Source organism: Euprymna scolopes, chromosome 18 (genome assembly GCF_053919585.1).
Source record: "Euprymna scolopes isolate OS-2025 chromosome 18, ASM5391958v1, whole genome shotgun sequence".
Classification (NCBI taxonomy): Eukaryota; Metazoa; Mollusca; class Cephalopoda; order Sepiida; family Sepiolidae; genus Euprymna; species Euprymna scolopes.
Genome location: NC_136499.1, coordinates 102461393 through 102483655, shown reverse-complemented (window position 1 = coordinate 102483655; position 22263 = coordinate 102461393). Strand labels below are relative to the sequence as shown.

General features: G+C 33.5%; 1 protein-coding gene and 1 pseudogene across 3 annotated transcripts in view; both read left to right on the top strand.

Moving 5' to 3' along the window:
* Positions 1–22263, top strand: part of LOC145297722 (transient receptor potential cation channel subfamily M member 3-like) — a 790615-nt gene that overhangs the window by 466819 nt on the left and 301533 nt on the right. For all 3 annotated transcript variants that reach the window (XM_080143937.1, XM_080143936.1, XM_080143938.1), the window contains one exon: positions 8784–8863. In XM_080143937.1, the coding sequence (XP_080000063.1) occupies positions 8784–8863 (80 nt within the window). The remainder of the gene's footprint in view (positions 1–8783; positions 8864–22263) is intronic.
* On the top strand, positions 20840–20956 carry LOC145301523 (5S ribosomal RNA; annotated as a pseudogene).

Sequence of the window (22263 nt, the reverse complement as noted above, 5' to 3'; positions counted from 1 at the left end):
GATCCCAGGCAAGCTGCCTCCTATAGGATGGAACGATGGCAAGACTATAACAGCAGGAATAAAAATGAAGCCCTACCAGACCCAAAAGAAACGCTCCCCCAGGGTTCAAACCTTGGTAGAAAAAACTGGGTGACTCTAAATAGAGCCAGAGCCAAAGTAGGCAAAACAAAAGACAATCTCCACAAGTGGGGCCTAGACACCTCACCTTTATGTCCATGTGGGGAGGTACAAACGATGCACCACCTTAAGGAAAACTGCTGATTGGGCCTTCATTTCTCAAACCAAGACCTTAAGGAGGCAAACAGCACTGCCATGTGATGGGTTAATTTCTATTGCGATAAGATATGATGACTGGGTAGAAGTCATAAGTAATTTACAGTTTTACTTTGAATGTTGCCCTGCACTGAACCTTCAACTTCCAGAAGAGTGTAACTTACAACTGATTATTATTAGGTACATTATGCTACAGGTCCTTGTTACTAGGGATGGGACGATTCCAATATTTTTCCCGATTCCATGCTAAATTCCCAATACCGATGCAATTACCAATTCCGATTTTTTATAAATCTATAGTTTTTCCCCGATTCATAAAGAAATCATTCAACAGTTAAGATATGCGATTTAGGAGAGCAAACTATTGTCCTTAGGAGAGTTTAGTATCAATAATTCTTCTCCTACCACCACTACTTCAAAAAAAGTTTAAGATAAATTACGTTTGTTTTTTCTGTTACTTAATCTAAAGATACATTTAACGTAATTTTAGAAAAAGAGTTTTTTATTATAAGAATCTTTCGGAAACTTCTGGAGTGTCGTGTAAAAAAAAAATAAATAAAAAAAAGTTTTAAATCAACTTATTTACTCCTCGAAAATTCTAATAACATTGAGTCATGAGTTGTTGTGAATTAGTCATTTTATTCTGTGGGGAATTCAGTATCTTGGTTCCTGTTTTAACATTACAACCATTATTTGAAGAGATCTAACCCCCCCCCCCAAAAAAAAGGTTATTATTCATCAGTATTTATCGGAAATCGAATTTAAAATAACGTTTCTTTGTTTTTGTTTTACCCTCCCACACAATCTCAAAAAAAAAAAAAAAAATTGGATTCTATCGTCATAAAATTTTTATGCCTAACAATAGTCTTGCGTCTTTCTTTGGCACAAATGTTAAAAATGGTAAGTATATAAGTTTTTGATGTTTTCTAAAGAAAAGTTTCGATATGGTTTTGAATTTTTGATGTAAGGATTGATAATTTATATTTTTTCGATTCATAAAACTACTGCTCTCATCCCTGATATTATTCTCAGAATTTTGGTCAATGTAACTTCCAACTTTAGGTGCATCTTATTGCACTTGGGAATTGGTATGGAATTTAGAACAGAACTCTATAATTGAATCTACCTGGGGTAACTCGCTCTTGTCCATAGCTGACAGAGCACAAGCAAACTACCTGTGGATTAAATAAAGGGTTCTGTTTGAAATTCACTGCAGATTCCCAAGTTTGACAAGACTCAACTGAAGGTCGGAAGTTACATCGGATGAAATACTGTGAGAATAACATTCAAGATGAGAACAATAGTTTGAAGAATAATACGAGTTTCAATATATTTCTTTGATATATAACAGTGCTTCTTTGTTATGAAAGCTAAAATGGAGATATTCAATTTCAGGAAAAAACCAATGGTATCTACTTGTCATGTTACAGTAATGAACATATCCAAAAATTATGAAAAATGATGGGGTAGAAAATTAATTATTAATGAAAACAGCTTCTGAAGACAATTAGTGAAAATTTGGTTTTGCTAAATTGGTCTAAGATTTCAAAAAATATTTATCTCCCTTGTTACAAGTCAAACTCTCTGGTTTCGTTTTTTAGCAAAACTAAATTTTTGCTAATTTTCTTTGAAAACTATTTTCATTAATAATTAATTTTATACCTTATTTTTATTTTTTGTATATATATATTTTTTTGTAGTTTTTGGATATTTTTATTACTGTGACATGACAATTAAGTAGAATAATAAAGAAGCACCCAGGTTTCAATACATTTCTTGGATATACAACATGTTTGCAAAAATGATGGCATAATTTTGGATTTTTTATTTGAGTGTACACCGGTTGCAACCCCCCCCCCCCGCTAAACATAAAAACAAATATAATACGAATTATCATTCCTCATTTAAAAAAATTCAGAAACATTTAAAAAAGAAAAACAAAAGAAAAAGTTTTGCCAGTGTTAATCAATATAAAATAATGTCTAAATCGATACGGTTAAGAAATAAGGAAGAAAATCTCTCAGACTGGAAACTTTAAAAAAAGAAAAAAAAATGTATCAATCGTTATTAAAAAATGTCTCATTATTGAAAATACAATGAAGGATATCTTTCTGAATTCATGGCGAAGGTTGTCTGACTTGCTATCTACACTTTTCCATTCCTCTCCACATTTTGTTTCTTTACTAACGTGTCACCTGGGGATTGTTGGTTGAATAATGAGCGTCACCACACGAGAATCGAAACAACTTGAGCAATGGGCAGATTTCTTGAGAGGGATCATTTATCTAAAAGTACAAGTATTTGTTTACATTAAACTTGAAGACGATTACGTTGAAGTCTGTTGGGAAGCGACTTCATGGTATTTGATTACACAATTGGGACACTCTAGAAAAGAAATTTTGTTTGGAAGTTTTGCTTCTTTGTTTTTTTTAAATTTTTTCTACAAAGAAAGGAAAGTTCTGCTCTTGTTTTATACGCCTTTTGTGTGACAGGATGGATATAAATTTAATTATATACAAATAAATGCACACTAGTTGTTATTATAGTGGAGGATATCTAAAGCGCCCTCTTTGTGCCAAGGTTACTTTTTACATTCTAATTTTTTTGTGATGGGACATATAAATTTCTGTTAGTCTTTGTGTCTGTCCACTCCATTTATTCTTAGAAATTACTGGGCCGATCTGGCTGAAATTTTGTATGGACCTTTATTATAAGATGCAGCAAACTAAATGTTATGGTATCCGTTTGATGCATAATTAAGGATGTATAGGGATTTCTATTAAATGCAAAAATAAGCACAAATCTAATCATATTCAAACCATCAGTTTGGCATAAAGCACTCATTCTGAGTCAACGGGCTATAACTTTTGCCCATTTTAAAAAGGTTAAAAAGTCTAGTTACTATATAATGTACAAAGCTGTTTTTTTTTTTTGTTATTGTTTGTGCATGTACAGTACGTTATGGGTTAAGTTGCTTTTTTTCTTTTTTTTTTCTTTTTCTTTTTTTTCTTTTTTTTTTTCTTTTTTTTTCTTTTTTTTTTTCTTTTTCTTTTTTTTTTTTGCTAATGTCATTGGGTGTGGATATTATTACTAAACAAGCGATTGGTTCATGGGGTTAGATATATACAAAGTATATTGCAGGATGGAAAATGAGACTCGTACAAAGTTCAAACTAAATGACTTGCATCATTTCATTGGCTATTCTCACATCGTTTCAGCGGATGTAACCTGCAACCTGCTTAATTATTGTGTTGATGGATTCAAACCAAATCATAAAGTCATCTTTGACTCTGCAGCCTAGTATTCAATCCCTAGGCCATCATTATCATGGGAAACGAAAGAGAATCAAGTTCTGTAATGTTGAGGCGACTGGACGACTAGAGAAAGCTAACCAGATATTGTTCAACAACAGACGCCAGAAAACTGTTTTACATTCAGGTTGATATATATCAGATTGACAAGAAACTTCTTGCAATTTTTAACTTTTAAGCTCTGATGAACATATCTCGGCTCAGAAAAAAATTTTTTGATTGAAACAAGCACCATCAGATTCAACAAACTTTTGTCAACGCAAAACAAGTGTATTTATGCCAGTAACATAAAAGTTTTGCGTTCTAATGGCGCTGAAGACGTCGAAGACGTCGCTTAGGTTTTTGAAACATTTCTCATGCAGAAAGTTGTTGAGATACTTGAAAAAGTGGTGAGACTGGAGAGTGTGGTAGAGTTTCACAGTCCAATTCGTTCAACTTCTGCAAGGTCGGTTTAGCAACATGCAGGCAGACATTGTCGTGAAGGAGAATTGGGCCTTTTCTGTTGACTAATGCTGGATGTTGACAGTACTTCTCTGTCATAATGGTTTAAAAAAATTCTAATCGATGAGACCAGTCGCAGACCACCAAACAGTCCGCATGATCTGCTTTTGGTACACTCCGGGAAGTGTTGTGCAGCTTTTGGTACACTCCGAGAAGTGTTGTGCAACTTTTGGTACACTCGGAGAAGTGTTGTGGAGCTTCGTCAGTGTCTAACCATTGAGCTGAGCATTGCCAGCTATTGTAGAGAATCCACTTTTCATTGTAAGTCACAACCTGGTCGAGAAACAGGTCATTCTTGTTGCATAAAAGAAGGGAAGATGGCATTTCATAATTGCGTTTCTCTTGGTTGTCCTTTAATTTGTGAAGGGTGCATTTATCAAGTTTTTTGTCTTTCCAATCTCTCTCAAGTGGTTAAAAATTGTCGTATACATTATTTTTAATTTAGAAGCAAGTTATTGAACAGTTGTTCTTGGGTTGGCTTCAACTAAGGCTCTTAATTGATTGTTGTCAAAGTCCAATGCCCAACCACTATGCTTATCATCTCCAAGACTCTTGTCGCCACCACAAAATTTCTTAAACTACCATTGTACTGTGCGTTCAGTAGTGGTTCCTGAGCCAAATGCTTCGTTGATATCGCAAGCTGTTTGAGTAGCTTTTCAGCCTAGCTTGAATTAAAATAAGAAAAATGTGCGAATATGTTTTTTTCCATCTTGTATTCAACCGTCTGAAAAGACAATCGTTTTAAACGATTGTAATTTTAGCAATTAGATAGAACAAAAAACGCACTTTAAAATAATATGTAAAGTAAAGGTATTTTAACAAAAACTTATTTGAAAATACATCATTTGAAATCAAAATTAAAAATTCCGCAAGAACTTTCTTGTCAACCTAATATGGATGTGTTTCTGAAGAGTTGTTAAGTGATATGAGGAAAATATCTTTGTCATCCAACAAAACATGTGTAAAATTTATAAGTGTGGGTTGCTTCCATGTTTTGGCTTATGGAATGGAAACTAATTATGTGTGTGTGTGTGTAAGAAAATTTTACATTGAAAGATTTTAGCAATCGAAAATTAGGCGTCCTCAATCTTAACGCCCTCTAGCAATGCGAAAAGGGAGATGATTAGGTCTGAGCGCTCTCTGATATATCCGTGTATGTATGGAAAGATGAAGCCACATATACCATGTATGAGCATAGCTAAATACGCGATCAATCTCTGCTTCCTAATAACAATATCCTTAAGGAAACAGCAACACACTCTGATATCACGCTTTATTGAGTGATTGATTCTTTCATGTTCGATCTCTCTACTTCTATTAAGTTTTCATTCCTGTGTTCTTAAGTATAAAGTGTTTCTATAGAAACGGTTTTCTTTTTCTCAGTATTTTCAGGAATTATTTTCTCTAAACTTGTTGAAGACAAAACCATTTCTAAGGATTTGTTACTACTACTACTACTACTACTACTACTACTCATGTCAGAACTAGTGTTGGATAGCCGGGGTCTATATATATATATATATATATATATATATACACACACACACACGTCTGTATTTCTTACATGTGTCAATATATATTATATAGGCTTGTGCATCATCAATTGTTGTATCTAACAATGTCCTTGATATCCAATGAATACGTGTATACAGAGTACAGAAATATTCATTGTGTCCTGCATGTATATAAAATGTTCATTGTGTGTGCCACCGCTTCTTCACAAATACACTTAATTAACAACCGTGACACATGAAATTTTATAGATAGCTTTTCTCATAATCAAACTAATAATAAGATGTCTGATTGTCTCAGACCAAAAGGAATACATACCTTCTTATTTATCCAAACCCCAAAAGAATGCCATAACAACAAGTTATATTTTACACAAGCTTTATTCGTCTTATGTATTCCCTTGTCGGAGTTTAGCTCGCTGGGTCTCTTTCTACATTTTCACTGGTCCTCTCCTTCTGCGACAGGGTCATCCACATGTCCATTTACTAACACATTTCTCACTAACTCCTTGACGATTTCTGCTGACTATCTATTATTTGGGCAAAACTCCAACCACCTGTCCAAGGACACAAAACAGGTGACCTCTCACATAAACCAAAATCTATTTACTTCTAACAAAATTCTAACAATTCCTAAATCGACTTTGTTTTATTTATGAGTTAAATTCCTGACTAGACATTCCAAGCTGTAAATCCACATTTTCCAAATTCAAATTGTTTGATTTTTCTAATAAAAATAATAATAATAATAATAATCGATCAGGTTACTCAGCGTTGCCTCGGTATGTTAATATTGTACTACAATTGAATTTCTAGCAAAAGCGCATAACTAATGGTGGTGACTATGTAAAACAATAAATTCTGGAGCACAAAAGGTCACTCATTTTACTGGTACTACTTCTGTCTTCGTAACTCAACTTTTTGAGTTAAAAAAATAAACGACTCTAGTACATCTTCTATGTATGTATAAAAGTGACCTTGTCTGTCTGAAGAATGGTCTCTACCAAACTCCTCTATCATTTTTTTGTCTACAGACGTGAAACTTGATGTATAGGGGATTTGAATCTGTGTAACAAATTATATTTGATTTTTAGCCAGTAAAACTAGCTGCTAAGGGGTCAAAATGGAAAAAAAAATTGGAACTTGGCAGGCGTAAGTCAACTTAAAGTGCTCTTGTATGCATGCACAAGTATACATTTTCGATGTTGCTATGGAGTCTTTTTCACTTTCATTTTTCGTTCATTCATGGTTGTGATGCCCACCTTACAGAAAACAATGAATTCTTCCATTGACTATAAAGACCGGGATAATATGCCTCTTGGTGTTATGCACATAATTATGCACATTTGGCAGTCGGACTGCAAGTGCAACCACTTTCTTTCTTGTATTTGTCTTTCTTTTTCTATATATTTCGTTTCCACACAGTTGTTTTTTTGTTTTTTTTCAGACTTTACCGGTTCACAACATTTATCTTTTCCTTTGTTTTTAATGTTTTCTTTTGTTTTTTTTTTTAAATAGGATTTTGAAAGTGAAACTTTCTTATTTTGGTATCATTTAGTCATTAAAATTATTAATTGAAACCATTAATAAATAGGATATTGAAAGTCAAAAGTCTCGGCTTATAAAAAACCTACCGGGGGGTGCTTGGCATTGCCTGGGTGTTTGGAGGTGTGTGTGTGTTGGGGGGAGTAGATGAAAACAAATATGATAAAAAAAAAAGTTTTGTTAGGTAGGTAGGATCGAACCAAAAGCGTTGAGGCGAAGGTGGAAAATAAAGTGTGAAAAAAAACTGACACGTTACCCGCTCGGCCAGCAAAGGGCTCATAGGAAAACGTTTAAATTGAATTGACAGGTGTGTGAATTTAATGAGGTCAAATAGAAATTCCGCAGTTAACTTTTACTGTGAGGCAGTTTTTTTTGGTGTTTCTTTACCCAACTTTGGCTGGTTTTGTTTCCCCAATATGTTGGGAGGGGAAAAAACCAGCTCCCCATAAAAAGGGAATTGTCCAAGTTGAATAGCAATTATCTGATATAAGGAGTTTGCCCCCCCCCCCCCCGCATTGATCAAAGCTTTATTGCTTTCTGGACATTCCCGGCACAAAAGCCGAGGAACCGCTGCAGTTTGAACTTAGTTTCACTTTGTTCGGCTTTTTCATATAAATAAACACAAGAGGGGCTGAAATAGCAAGAATTTTGTAAAAGTCAATGTAAATAAATCTAGATGCGACGTGCATTCACAAATCCTAGATATTATGATCTAGACGGCATATAAAAAGTTCTAAGAAATGGTAGGCCCCCCCCACCCCCCGACAACCCTCCCCGAAAAAAAAGCCTTTGCTGGACATACAAAAAATGTGCACACACATTTTACTGTACACTCTTTAACCCTTATCCTTGAGTGGCCTATCGGCCTTGATAAGTGGTGACGCCTATGTAAAAAAAAAAAAATATATATATATCGATGTTTTATTAATAAATGCTTTTATTCATTTAAAAATTGTTTTGCTTTTCAAATTCTCTCATAAATATTCATACATACACCCATAAGATGTTAGCATTTCTTTATTTAAACACGTGCCACCAAACGCAACAAATCGCCAAGACTTGACTTAAACCGCGACATACATTTTATTAGTATGCGTGTTTAATTCAAAATATTAATATTAGTGATGGCACGATTCCAAAATTTTTCGTTTCCGATACAATTACTGATTCTGTTTTAAATTTCTGATTCTGATATTTTATCACAACCCCCACCCCCCAAAAAAAACCATATGATGTAATACATATAATGTATATATGTAAGGTATATATTTTAACAAACATAAAAATACACTTGTGAGCGTGATTTATATATTTTACTTTTTTTTTTTTTTTGCTTAAAATCAATACATATTTCATCTTTAGTTCTATAAATGGAAAAATAAGCCTTAACCAAAAACAAACCAACTGACAAACGATAAAAAAGAATCATTTTTGGCATTGGAAAATAGTGACAATTTTTTTCCGATACTGACCTAAAAACGTTCTAATTTTCTCGATTCGTAATTCTGATTAATCGTCCCAATACTAATTAATATATTTGAATAAAATGCCTTTATTTTTCTTTTTTTAATCTTTTTATTTATTTTTATTTTTTTTAATTTATTTATTTTATTTCAATTTTTTTTTTTTTTTTTTTTCATAGTGCCAGCGGGCCTGGATAGAGCGAGTATTCTTCAAGAGAGAATGCATTAAGTTCATCCCAAGCACCAGAGATCCTTCCAGGTAAGAGTAAAAGACTTTCTATTATTCTGTTAAATGTTTTTTGTTTTTCTTTTTTAAATTCCAAATGCCATCACGCTGCAGTTACATGTGTACTTATCTGGTGATAAATTTGCTTTGTCGGAAGTCGATTTTTTGGCTTGTTTGTCTTTTGGGGTTTTTTTTTCTTTGCTAAAGATTCTTGTCTCTTCTTTCTGTGTGTCGTTGATTCTACTCGAACAGAAAGGTCATTCATTAATCTCGTAAACAGCAAAGAAAAAGAATACCTAATCATTAAAGTATGAATATATAAAACCATTTTTTTTTAAGAATTTTTAAATTGTCTTTCATTTAAACGATATATTTTGGTAAAAAAATATGCAGACACAAGTCTGTAAAAGACCATACTTAAGTTTTCCGTCATAATTTAAATGTGATATTTTTGTCGAAATAAAATAAAAAAAAATAACAAAAAGACCTGATTAAATTTACCAGATAAGTTACAAATTTTAATAAGGTCGTGATTCAGATGCAGCGAGAGAAATGTCCTGCTCACATATTTCTCTTCTATTTTCTCCTTTTCCATACGGGTTGTACATTTTTGATCATTTTCATAGTTTAATTTTGGTATTTTCCTTGTTTTCTATAAGACAATAATTAATAATTCTGTAAGTTTATTGCAGCATTTCAATGGATATTACGTTTCGATTAATAAATATTCATGAGTGCACAAGAATGGAAACCTTTTTTTTTAAACTATAATATTGTTTCTTAAGAAAAAAAGCTATTATTTACAATGGTTTGAGAAACAGACTAGCTTTGCTTTATATATAAGATGACATTAAAAAAATTAAATGAAGAAAATTTTTATGATGCTTTAATTTTATTTGTTTAGTGGTACTAATACTACTTCAAACTTAAGTCGAACAAACTTGGACACATCTAGAAACAAGCAAACAAAATTATAAAACAGATATGGACCTATAAAAACCAAAACAAGAATCATAGGAAAAAAATCAAGATATAAAATAACACACACAAAAAAATCACAATATAAATTGTAAAGTACAGAATAAATCAAGATACAAAATCATAAAATAAAAAATAAGGATACAAAATAATAAAATAACAAGAATCAAGATAAAAAATCATAAAACAAAAAAAAAAACAAGATACAGAATCATGAAAAGATAAAAAGAAAAGATATAAAACCGTAAAAGCATAAAACAATATACAAAAAAAAATAAAAGCCATGAAAAAAAAAAAAAACAAGATACAAAACCATACAACAAGAAAAGCCAACATGCAGGCTGATAAAAAAGCAAGATACAAAATAAAAAAAAAATCAATATGCTAGATGATACAAAAAAATCATTAAACAAAAAATACAACGATAATAGACCATAAAACAAAGAAATCAAGATTAAGAATTATAAAACACAAAATTACTGCTTCAGAAAATAAATTTATACAAGTGTTTTTTTTTTGTTTGTTTTTTTTGAGCTTGCCCCAAAACCCCCTTGACTGAATTGGTTCTGCCTGATGAGCAGCAAACTTCGAGGCAGTCAATCACCTGCATCAATGAAATCACTTGGTCTGAAATTAACTGATGGCACAGAGAGCAACCATCTTTTCATGGCTTTTATCTTTTTCTAAATTGTGCATTGCGTTTTTCTCTATTTTTTTATCAAGCAAGTCAGCAAGATAAGTCTCTTTCTTGTTTTAATCGTTAGCTCAAGATCAAGAAAATCTTATCACTTGTCTTGAGAGAAAATTATTATTTTTTTTTTTTTTTTTTTTTTGTTGGTATTTTTAATTATTATTAACTGTTGTTAGGATTGAACGTTCATCCCCTAAAAGACTATCACTTAGAACTGACTGTTAACTGATTCTATTAACTGTTATGCGTTGGGTCCACGTGGATAATACTTGGATGAATTTAAGCTGGAATTAGATGTGGACGATTATTGATCATTATTTATTTTTTTAATTTTATTTATTGTTTGTAATTGTGAACAGGACAACCCAGAAGAGAATAATCCAAATATGTCAAATGCCTTTAGTGTTCATCGGCATGAAGTTTATCAATCAGAGGTTCTCCTTTCTTTCTCCCTCCTCTCTTTTTTCTCTCTTCTTCTCTCTTTCCATTTCAATCTCTTTCTTTATTCCCTCCTTCCTTCCTCTCCTTCCTTCATTCCTCTCTCTTCCCTCTCTCTTTCTCCTTTCTCTCTCTTTTCCACCTTTCTCTCCTTTTCCACCTTTCTCTCCTTTTCCACCTTTCTCTCTCTTTTCCACCTTTCTCTCTCTTTTCCACCTTTCTCTCTCTTTTCCACCTTTCTCTCTCTCTCCCTCTCTCTCTCCCTCCTTTCTCCTTTCTCTCTCTTTTCCACCTTTCTCTCTCTTTTCCACCTTTCTCTCTTTCCCTCTCTCTCTCCCTCCTTTCCCCCTCTCTCTCCCTCCTTTCTCCCTCTCTCTCCCTCCTTTCTCCCTCTTTCTCTCCCTCCTTTCTCCCTCTTTCTCTCCCTCCTTTCTCCCTCTCCCTCCCTCCTTTCTCTCTGTGTCTTCCTCCTTTCTCTCCCTCCCTTCTTCCTCCTTTCTCTCCCTCCCTTCTTCCTCTTTCTCTCCCCTCCCTTCTTCCTCTTTCTCTCCCCTCCCTTCTTCCTCTTTCTCTCCCCTCCCTTCTTCCTCTTTCTCTCCCCTCCCTTCTTCCTCTTTCTCTCCCCTCCCTCTCCTTTTCTCTGTATCTTTTCTCTGTTTTCCTTCCACTTTTCTCTGTTTTCCTTCCACTTTTCTCTTCATCCCAATCCTCTTGTTCTCTCTCTCTCTCCCTCCACTTTCTCTCTCTCTCCCTCCACTTTCTCTCTCTCTCCCTCCACTTTCTCTTTCTCTCCACTTTATCTCTCTCTCCACTTTCTCTCTCTCTCTCTCCCTCCACTTTTCTCTTTCTCTCCCTCCACTTTTCTCTTTCTCTCCCTCCACTTTTCTCTTTCTCTCCCTCCACTTTTCTCTTTCTCTCTCACTCCTTTCTCTCGTTTTTTCTCCATCCCTCCTTCCTCTCTCTCTTCCCCCTTTCTCTCTCTCTTCCTCCTTTCTCTCTTTCTTCCTCCTTTCTCTCTTTCTTCCTCCTTTCTACATTTCTCTCCTTCCTCTCTCTTTCTTTCTCTCTCTCATATTCCCCTCTTCTCTTTCTTTCTCTCACTCTTTCACTCTCCAAACGCAGCACGGCTTAGCATATCACCTTGAATGACTACACACTCGCAACAGTGATTTTCTCTGGGCATTGCTTGTCTTAGGAAAGTTTATAAAACAACACAAGGTCATCTATCGCAACTCGTACTGACCGTTTCCAAGATTCCTTTGTGCTGCAACGATGGAGCCAGATATCTGTTAAAAATATATGGAAATAAACTTCACTCCATTGAGATATACATTTTCAGTACAGATGGAAACTTCCACTCTTTGAAATAAGCATCTCTAAATAAATGTGGGAAAAGGAAAACAGAAAATTGCTCATATGTTCATCGACGTTTCATTTTTATTGCAAGATTTTCTCAAGATGACTGATGTGAAGAAAACACATAGAAGTCAAGATTGGAAAATATGTGGTGTGTATATAGCGTGGAAAGCATGTTTTTATTCTTTTTTTTTTTAATATATCATAGACGTTAAAATTCAAAATATGTGGTGAGTTTATGAAGTGGAATGGATATTTTTGTTTCTGTTTATATATAGTCTAACAATCCACACTCTTGCACAATTTTTGGGCTTCTTTTTAGATCATTGTCTGGACTGAAATGTTATATGCGACACACACATGGTTAAATACATCGAAATTGACTAGAGAGTCCATGAGATATACTATAATTTTTTTGTGTGTGTATTGATATTCATATTAAAACGCTTTTTTTCTATTAATTAGTATTTATTTGCTTCTTCACGAAAATAAAATGTGACACAAGTTCGTTTCAAATGTGGGGTTAAACCAGCTACCCCCCCCCAAAAAAAGGCAAAAGGGGCACTCTGGTAGGGACCAAAAATAATAATTATCTTAGTATAGAGAGCGTTCCCTCCATTGACTGAGACAAATCAACTTAAGTGCAGCGTCGGAACAGATACCGCACCTTGATCTTGGCCTGAAGGCCAAAAATAACAGAAAAAAGGCAAGCTTTTTTTTCTATTTATTTAAAAAGAAAATAAAACTTTGTTATATATGGATCATAGAATTGCATTCATCTACAAAAGATCTATCTAATTTGCATATTCTTTTAAACATTCATTTTAATTAATTCCCTATTAGTTTTTTTGTTTGGTTTTCTTATGGTATGATCATCTTTAGTTAACTATTGCATGTAATTATATTCATGCAGATATTCTACATGATTTATACTTGCGTAATATTTGCGTAAAAAGTTTATAGTAAACAGAAACCTCTTTCTACATACATATATATATATATATTTTTTAATTTTGCCTACTAAACTCGTCCTAGAGTTTTGATATACAGACATGAAACTTCATAAGGTATTTGAATCCATGCGAAACTTTATATTTGGGTTTTAGCCCGGAAAAATCAGTACAAAAGTGTAAAAATAAAAAAAATGAAATTTGTCAGGTGAAGGTCGAACGCCGGCATTACGAATATACATGAATAACATAGCAGTTATTTGGTTCATGTTTTAATTTTTAGCCTTGCAGCAAACATGTCTTCATAGCTCAGGCATTAGCGGCAAAAATAAATTGTAAGCTAAGCGTTTTGGTTTTGATTCTCGGTGGTGGCACACAAGTCATTTTTTTTTTTTTTTTTAAACTTTTTAAATCATTACTATATATTGGATCCAATATAACATAATAAATACGAAATCTTCATTATTTAAACGTATATTACGACTGGGCAATGCCAGGTGCCTTGCTAGTATATATATAATTAAATTGTACTCCTGTGTTTGTTCACAATTTGATTAATATATACAAAAGGTACACTGTTTCACAAATATGCATTACATCAGAACAGCATTGGTACTGTCGGTTTCGAATCTGGCAAAGAGGAGCAACATGTGTATGTCCTTTATGAACTCATCTCAACCTATGTTTTTTTGTTTGTTTTTTTTTTAACCCATTTTCCAAAGCACCAGGCCACAAAGGAAGCTGAGGTGTGTCCGTAAAGGAACAAACTGCCTCCATTAATTCTTGTATCTTGAGCCTTAAAGGCGCTCCTACTGGAGATATGCTAGGGAGTTCAGTCCTACATGTGTTTTTATGATCCAATGTGCCCTCTTGTCTTGAGGGAGTTTCACACATTCCAACCTTGTGCCACATCTTACTGCAAATAAATGCCAAGATTTGCCTCAACAAACATTTCAACAATACAAGGGCTGTTCCAAAAGTAATGCCCCCTATATCTTATTATCGCCTGAATAGATCACAGAGGATTGCAAATTGCATTGTTATGATGACTGAACTTGTGCATTCATGACCTGAAAGTTTCATTTTTCTGCTGAAGGTATCAATGGTGTGAGATACTAAGAGGAGGATATTGATGATTAACTGAGGCGTCCCAACCGCAGTATAATGACGGATCCATTCATGGCTATTTTTGTACTATTCGGTCCCCTCTCAGGAAACTTATTTTTCTCCATTTAGTGCCATAATTTGCCGCAAGTTAAAAGCAAGAAAATAGCGCAGTTAGACAAAACCCGAATCTAAGAACATAATTGCCATTCTGTTTCTCCAGGTTGCAATATCACAACTTTTTTTTTTTTCACATTTGTATTTATTCTGCTTTTCTGTCCAAAATATATTTAATTACCTCTTGGAATCAGAATGCTTGCGATTCCAATTCTTTTGTGATATTCAGTTGCGAGGAAGAATATTTAAACTTGATATTCTTTAATTTTCTGTGAGCCATTTTGTAATTCTTTACAAGTGCCATGAATAAAACTAGCATTTATAAATCTAAAAATTCCCCGAAGCCGTTAGCTTGAGAAACTTTAGAATGCAGTTCATCAAAACATTTCTTACACCCATTTTGCGGTCACATGCCACGAAAGAATCTTGAATGTGGAGCCATTCTTGTAACAGAAAAATGGTCCAAAAACGATGGCAAACAAAATAACAATCATGAGTAAAGAAAATTATTCAACCGTGAATATTAAATCTAATTGTCCCATGCAAAAATTAGCAGTATCAATCCAGTCAGAGAAAATTTGAATTGTAAATTGTTCTGGATAATGAATGGTAATTAGGATTCTACAGACAAATTTATCTTCGGTTGATCTTTGATAACTGAATATTTTCGTTTACTAGCCAAATAAAAAACCAAGTTACTAGCCTCTAGAAGTGTAAGCCATTTTGAGTTTCAGAAACAGTTTCAGATGGTTCGCTGTTACACATAAGTCCTGGGAGGTGACTTGTTTGTAGTAGACAGTTCCACAGAACAAAATATTCTTACCGTGTCGAAACCCGGGAAAAGAACATGTGAAATTGCTCCAGAAAGGGTTTAATATTTATGAAGCAATTCTGGTTTCTGATTGGTTAGTAGCAGAGCGTAGTTAATTTGATTCGTCAGTTCTTAGCAGCATCTTTTATAAATAGAATCGTCCGACTGTGTGGGATCATACCCCATTATAGCTCCAAAATATTGCAACATAGCCAAATCCACGTGATTTTTGGAATGTGACACTTTCATTTTGTGACAAGTATGTTATTGTACACAAGGACCCATGGCGTAGTGGATAATTTACTTACACTCTTTTGGAGGTTGAAGGTTCAAGATTTTTTCTCTGTGTGTGTGGGTTTTTTTTTTTTTTTTTTTTAATTTTCTTTAAATAAGTGTAATTTTAAATTTTATGTTAAGACTTGAAGGTATAAACATTCAAAATTCTTTAGATGTTTTTAAACCGCTTTCATTAAAATAAAAAAGAGTCTAATGTTCTATTAAACCTTTTATTGTTTAAATAATTTGACTTTGCTCATTTTATAAAAGAAAATAAAAGTTGAAAAAACATTCAATAATGAGCTTTGGAGGATTGTCAATGGAAAAAACAAACAAAAAAACACGGTTGCCAAAAGATGAGCGTTTTATTATTTCTAGTCGTCACTTGGAAAAATCACTCGCAAATGTGACTGTTTCACTCGCAACGTAAAGTCCTGGTAATAGTAATTCAGTCAGGATCAGCACTAGTCCTCTTCTTATGCCAAGACGCAAAACTATAACTGAAAATTTCAAAGAGATTCACTAAATTTTATACAGGGACTCTAGTACCCGACTGGTTCGCTCTCATAACCTCTGGCTAAAAATATAATCATCCAAATGTTTTAACATATACAGTATTATTATGTTTGCTCTTTTACTAAAGTTCGTTTGGAACATACTTTCGTTCACTGTTTATTCTAACAAGTTCTCTTGTATATTCTAAATATTTTTTCTACAATGATTCTGATCCTGATTAGTTTGCTCTCATAACCCCTGGCTATAAATATAATCGTCCAAACTTTTGTGATCATCAGAACAGAAACTTTTGTGATCACCAGAACAGAAACATTTCAATTTTTTTTTTTTTTTTTTTTTTTTTTAATTTTGAAACCAAGGCTTTTCTCTTTGTATATATTGATGATAATCCCATAAGGTTCTCCCCTCCCCCATGGAGTAATGGAGGCGCATCATAGACGTACTGCATTTGGGATATCAATCATACAATATATCTTGACCTAACGAAGCTTAGTGGCACTCATCCCTCTCTAAGCTATAAAACTAAGTCAAAGCAAGTGTCCAGGCCAATTGGTCCTACATATGATCTTAAAATCTATCAAGTGGTCAAGCCCTAATTTAGGAGCAGGTGGTTTCACTCCTTAGTTACCCCTACTTCCAGGTCCACTCCAACTCGGTGAAAGTTCCAATTTATGTATTAAATAGTATTTGTTCTGGGTATGGCACAAAACTGCTTTGGAAACCCTTGGGAAAGGTACTTACTCATAACCGGCTCCACTATTTCAAAATCAGTCTTTTCAAGCTTTTTTTTTTACCGTTTTATTTTCTATCAGCCATATTTACTAACCCTGTCAGTTTTTGGTACTGGTACAGTTTACGGACTGTGCTGAAATGATAGAATTATTTAGAAAGCCATTCTTAACATTGGAAAGAGGAGCTTTGTTAATTATTCTGTACTTTCACCTGATAATTTAATGAATAAAAGATGCCATAAAAATTGAATTTAACTTAAAAATCCTATCTAAAAAAAAAAAAATGGCACATTTCATAAAGTGCACAAGTACCTAATTTTCAAAGTTCTATTTTCCCCAAAATGCATCCGGTGGTAGTGAGGAGTTTTGAGGAGTATTGAGTCACCCCTTATTTACCATTAACAAAAAAGAAATCCTCCTAGGTAAAAAAAAAAAAAAAAACAATAAGGAAAAGAGGGATAAAAATAAAGACCTGGGCAGAGACAGGTTAGTTTAGAAATCAATTACTTAAAGCCGTCCAACACATGACAGCATGTAAAATGGATGTTAAAACCAAATATCATGATGATGTACTCTGTGACTTCATGTTCTTATCATGTTGAATTTTTTTTATAATTTGCAAACTGTAGATATAACTCTGACTTCATAAAACCGAATGTGATGATTTCTGTGACTCTATGTTCATATCACTGTTAAAGAAACGCCAAGCAATGCCGAGTAGAAAGCATTTATTCAGGTATCTGTTTATGTATGCATCTATCTATCGGTCTATCTAATTACCTATCTGTCTAGCGGAGTAAATAACAGAGATTGAATCATGGGAAACAATAAGTTGAGTGAGCATGCAGGTGAAAAAAGGATCAAAGGGTCATGTTGTGACATGTATCAGATTTGGTTGACCGGTCAGTTTGCACTGGAAGTATTGAAATGCCGAACAAGTAAGATGGGTTAAGGTCTTCCCATGGGGGAGGTGATGGTCTCAAATAGAAAACTCGCAAGCCAAGATTCATTCCAGTTCTGTTGTGACGAGATGCCTGGGGAGTGAATAAAATATATATTATAAACACTCATTCATCTTGGGTTCCTGCCTTGAAGCGTTTCCTTGAAATAAGTTCCAGCTCACCCAAGGACGGTTGGCGACTCTCCCAGAAGCCACCAGCGGCAGACAGGTATATCATTATGTTACGTGTGTTGTATGTTCTGACATGCATGCACCTGTAATATTAGCCGAGTAAATAGGCATTAAGGGATATGAAGACAATAGTCCGTTAAATAAGCAGATAGATAACACATCAGTTAGATAAGAAGACATAAAAACGATTTAGAGAGAAGAAAATGCATAACATCACGTTTAAAGATCAATCTTGTGTCGTTTTCTTTTTCAAATACTTAAGGATATAAAAAAAAAAAAGCAATGCACATTAAAGATAAGATATATTTCTGACTTCGTAGAATAAAAAGAACAATAAGAGTCTGAAACTCGATATAAGAAAAGTTATCAAAGATAAGAAAAAAAAGAATCTGGACAAAAACGGAATCCTTCTAGCTATAAAAGTAAAAATAACAAGCTGAAAGACGGAACTAACATGAGAATTTATTTGACAGAAATTACAATTGTTTTGCAGTTGTTAGCAATTTTTATGGACGTCCGCAATTTTTTTAGCAGAATCTTGCAAGTCTTGCATGTCAAGAGAACTCCAAAGAATGAACAATTGACTGGCAGAAAAAAGGCTCTTCAATAAATATGAAACTGCCTGAGGGCAGTAATAAGATTGAACGCATACTTTGCTCGCAGGTAAAAACACGAGACGACACATGATCCATTAGGTCACACACTAATAGTTCGTAATTTTTAATGACTGCTGGAACCGGTGTAAATTACATCATATTATTATTCTCTTTTCATCATTGTCAGAACTGTCTCTTTTGTTTTTTTGTCAAATTATTAATGTCATCTCTACCTGCTGTGGATGTAACTATAATAAATAAAAAACATAAATAAAGAAAAAAAAAAAAAAAGAAGAAAACGGTTCCAGTCAGCGGATGTGTAAGAGAAAGAGTGTAAAAGTATAAAATAAATAAAGAAGACAAAGACTCTAGTCGTATTAGTAGCAGTGTAAGAGAAGCAGAAAAGTCTGAAATAAATAAATGACGTAAAGAAAAGGAAAAAAAATAGAGTAATTGTAGGAGTAGCAACAGTAGCAGCATAAGAGAAGGAGCATGAGAGTATGAAATAAATAAGAAGAAAAAGGAAAACCTCCAGTAATAGTAGTAGTAGTAGTAGTGTGAAAGAAGGGGCATGGGAATATGAAATAAATAAATGACATAAATTAAAAAGAAAAAGAAGAAAACTTGAATAGTAGCAGTGATAGTGTAAGAGAAGGAGCATAAGAGTATGAAATGAATAAATGGCGTAAATAAAGAGAAAAAGAAAAAAAAACTCGAGTAGTAGTAATAGCAGCAGCAGTAGCGACGTAAGAGAAGGAGAATAAGAATATGTTTAAGAAATAAATAAATGACGTAAATAAAGAAGAAAAAGGAAAAACTATGTAATTTATACACTAACATACAATGTGCCAACATCAAACCAATAGATTACATGTTTTCTAGTTTATTCTGAGCATTTCAGCCTGTATAAAGGAAGTAATATTGTTATTTGCCGTTCTCGGATAATCTGATCTTATGAGTCATAAATCGCAAACAAAGATTTCGAATTAAGTAGAAAATTCCTGTATTTATGGTGGGATTTTTTTATCGATTTTTTTTGTCAACGTTTCCCCATGACTTTTTGTTCAATTAAGTTGTGTTTGCGATTATTTCGATTTTGGTGTGAATTTGTTGTAATGAGCAGTCTTTTATATTTGTGTGTTATTCTTTCGTTGTTGAGGATTTTCAGTAAAATGATAATTTAGTGGGATATAAAGCCGAAAAAGAATATCATAGATAAATGGAAAATGCATTCACACACACACACACACACACACACACACACACACACACACACACACACACACACACACACACACGATGAGAATAATGGAAATAGTATTCTGACGTGATAGAGAGATAAAAAAAATTTAAAAAAATAGGAACAAATCAAGTCACACGCCCATCAACGTTTCAAGTCTCACAATAAAGACGAAACGTTGATGAGCGTGTGAATTCGTTTGTTCCTTTTCTCTCTCTCTCTCTCTCTCTCTCTGTCTCTCTCTCGAATATATATATATATATATATATATATTCAAACAAATATTATTAAATACAGCGGAGACACTTTGCTTTATGATTCTTTTATTTTTAATTTTTCGATTTTCCGTATAATCTTGTTTGCGTCAAAATCAAAAGTATTAATAAAAGTTTCATAATTGTTGCCGTCACGAGCGCTTTCGATTCCTCCACGAATCATCATCAGGTGTTGAAGTAAAAGTGCGAAGGAGCGAAAATGAGAATTAAAAGTGAAAACTAAAAAAATACAGTAAACGGCGTCAGGTGATGATAAGTTAAAATATATAGAGTCGATGAAAAGTCGATTAAAAATTTGATTATTAAAATCAGCAGGTTCGTGGATGATGATGATTCATGGATGAATAGAAAACGCTCGTGACAACAATTATGAAACTTTTATGAATACTTTTGATTTTGATACAAAAAAGATTTTACGGAAAATCGAAAAATTAAAAAAAGAATCATAAAGCAAAGTGTTTCTGTTGCATTTAATAATATTTGCTTGAATGAAAAAATGCTGCCTAAATATACCAATTTTATATATATATATATGATGAAAATAATGGAAATAGTATTCCGACAAAATAGAGAAATAAAAAGGAACAAACCGTATGTGTTCATCAACGTTTCGTCTTTATATCCAGAGGAAGTCTCGAAATAAAGACGAAACGTTGATGAACACATAATACAGTTTGTTCCTTTTTATTTATCCTTTCTCTCTCTCTCTCTCTCTCTCTCTCTCTCTCTCTCTCTCTCTGTATATATATATATATATATATATATATATATATATAATTATTTCCATAGCCAAACAATATATACGACATAATCACGTTGATACACCGGTTCTCATTAGATCACCAAAGTTAAGCAACGTTGAACCTAGTTAGTACCAGATAGGTGACCATTTGGGAATTCTAGGCACTGTATGTGCTCTGCTTATCTCGGCATTTGTTTCCAGTCGTCCTGTACGTAAACTTCACTTGCCCCTTGTATTTAACAATGTCGACACAGGAGAGGTGTGGTTGGAGATTGCGCATTTCCTGCCACAAAAATTACATGCGCAGGCACCCTTTGTGGGTATCCATAGTCTGTCAAAGACTGAACGAGCCTATTCCTGTTTTATATATATATATATATATATATAAATATATATATATATATATATATATATATATATATATATACACACACACATGAGGGGCGTTCCAAAAGCAATGCCTCTTTTTGTATTTATAATGAATCGGAGGGGATTGCAAATTGCATTGTTATGATGATTGAACTTATGCATTCATGACCTTAAAGTTTCATCTCTCTGTTGCAGATATTGATGGTGTAAGACTCTAAGAAAGCAACCTCTGCCATGAATGTGTGTTAGAAGCAGAGACAGGCCATTGAATTCCTAGCAAAGTGCATTGAAAATGATGGTGACTATGTAGAAATATAAACTCTGGAGCACAAAAGGTTGCTCGTTTTAATTGTACTGCTCCCGTCTTTGTCGCTCATCAACATTATAGTTTTTGAGTTAAAAAAAAAAAGATGGAGTCCCTACTTTTGGAACATCCCTTGCATAATCATTATTTATAACAATGAAAATGAAAAGAAAACAAAACCCTTTTATTCACAAACAGCGAACAGGAATTTATTTAAGTAACACCATTGGGTGTAGGTTGACAAAGTTAAGACAATGTCCAAGTGAAGACATAGTAAGAAAATTTATTGGGTTGCTGAAAGTCTACAAGCAGTTTATCTTTGGGTGAACTTTTCAGAAATCGAGTGGATAAAGCCAGGAGAGGGAGCAAGGGAACGTCTGTACTCGTTGGTTGCAGGGAGCTCTGTGCTCCCTAATACAATACTCTTTTAGAGGACAAATGAAATTAATGTGCCCTGTAAGCTGATTTGTTAATGTGTGACCAAATCACTTAGCAGAGACTGTTCTTTGCAGGATAGAATAAAAATAAATATTTATGACTGTTACAAATTGTGTAATAAAGATTTTATCATTGCAGATCCGTTATTAAAATGTCTGGCATCAGATCAACCATAGTTTATTTTTATTATCGAAAGGAAGATTAGATTTTAAGTTGGTTTCCATTCGATGTACTTTCAAATGGGGGAAAAGAGTGTAAGTTTATGGATAGGTTTTGCAGACATTAAAAGATTTCAATCTAAAATTTTTGTCTGAAATTTTGAGAATTAACAGTTACAACTATTTATGTTACTGCTATTTATTAATTAGA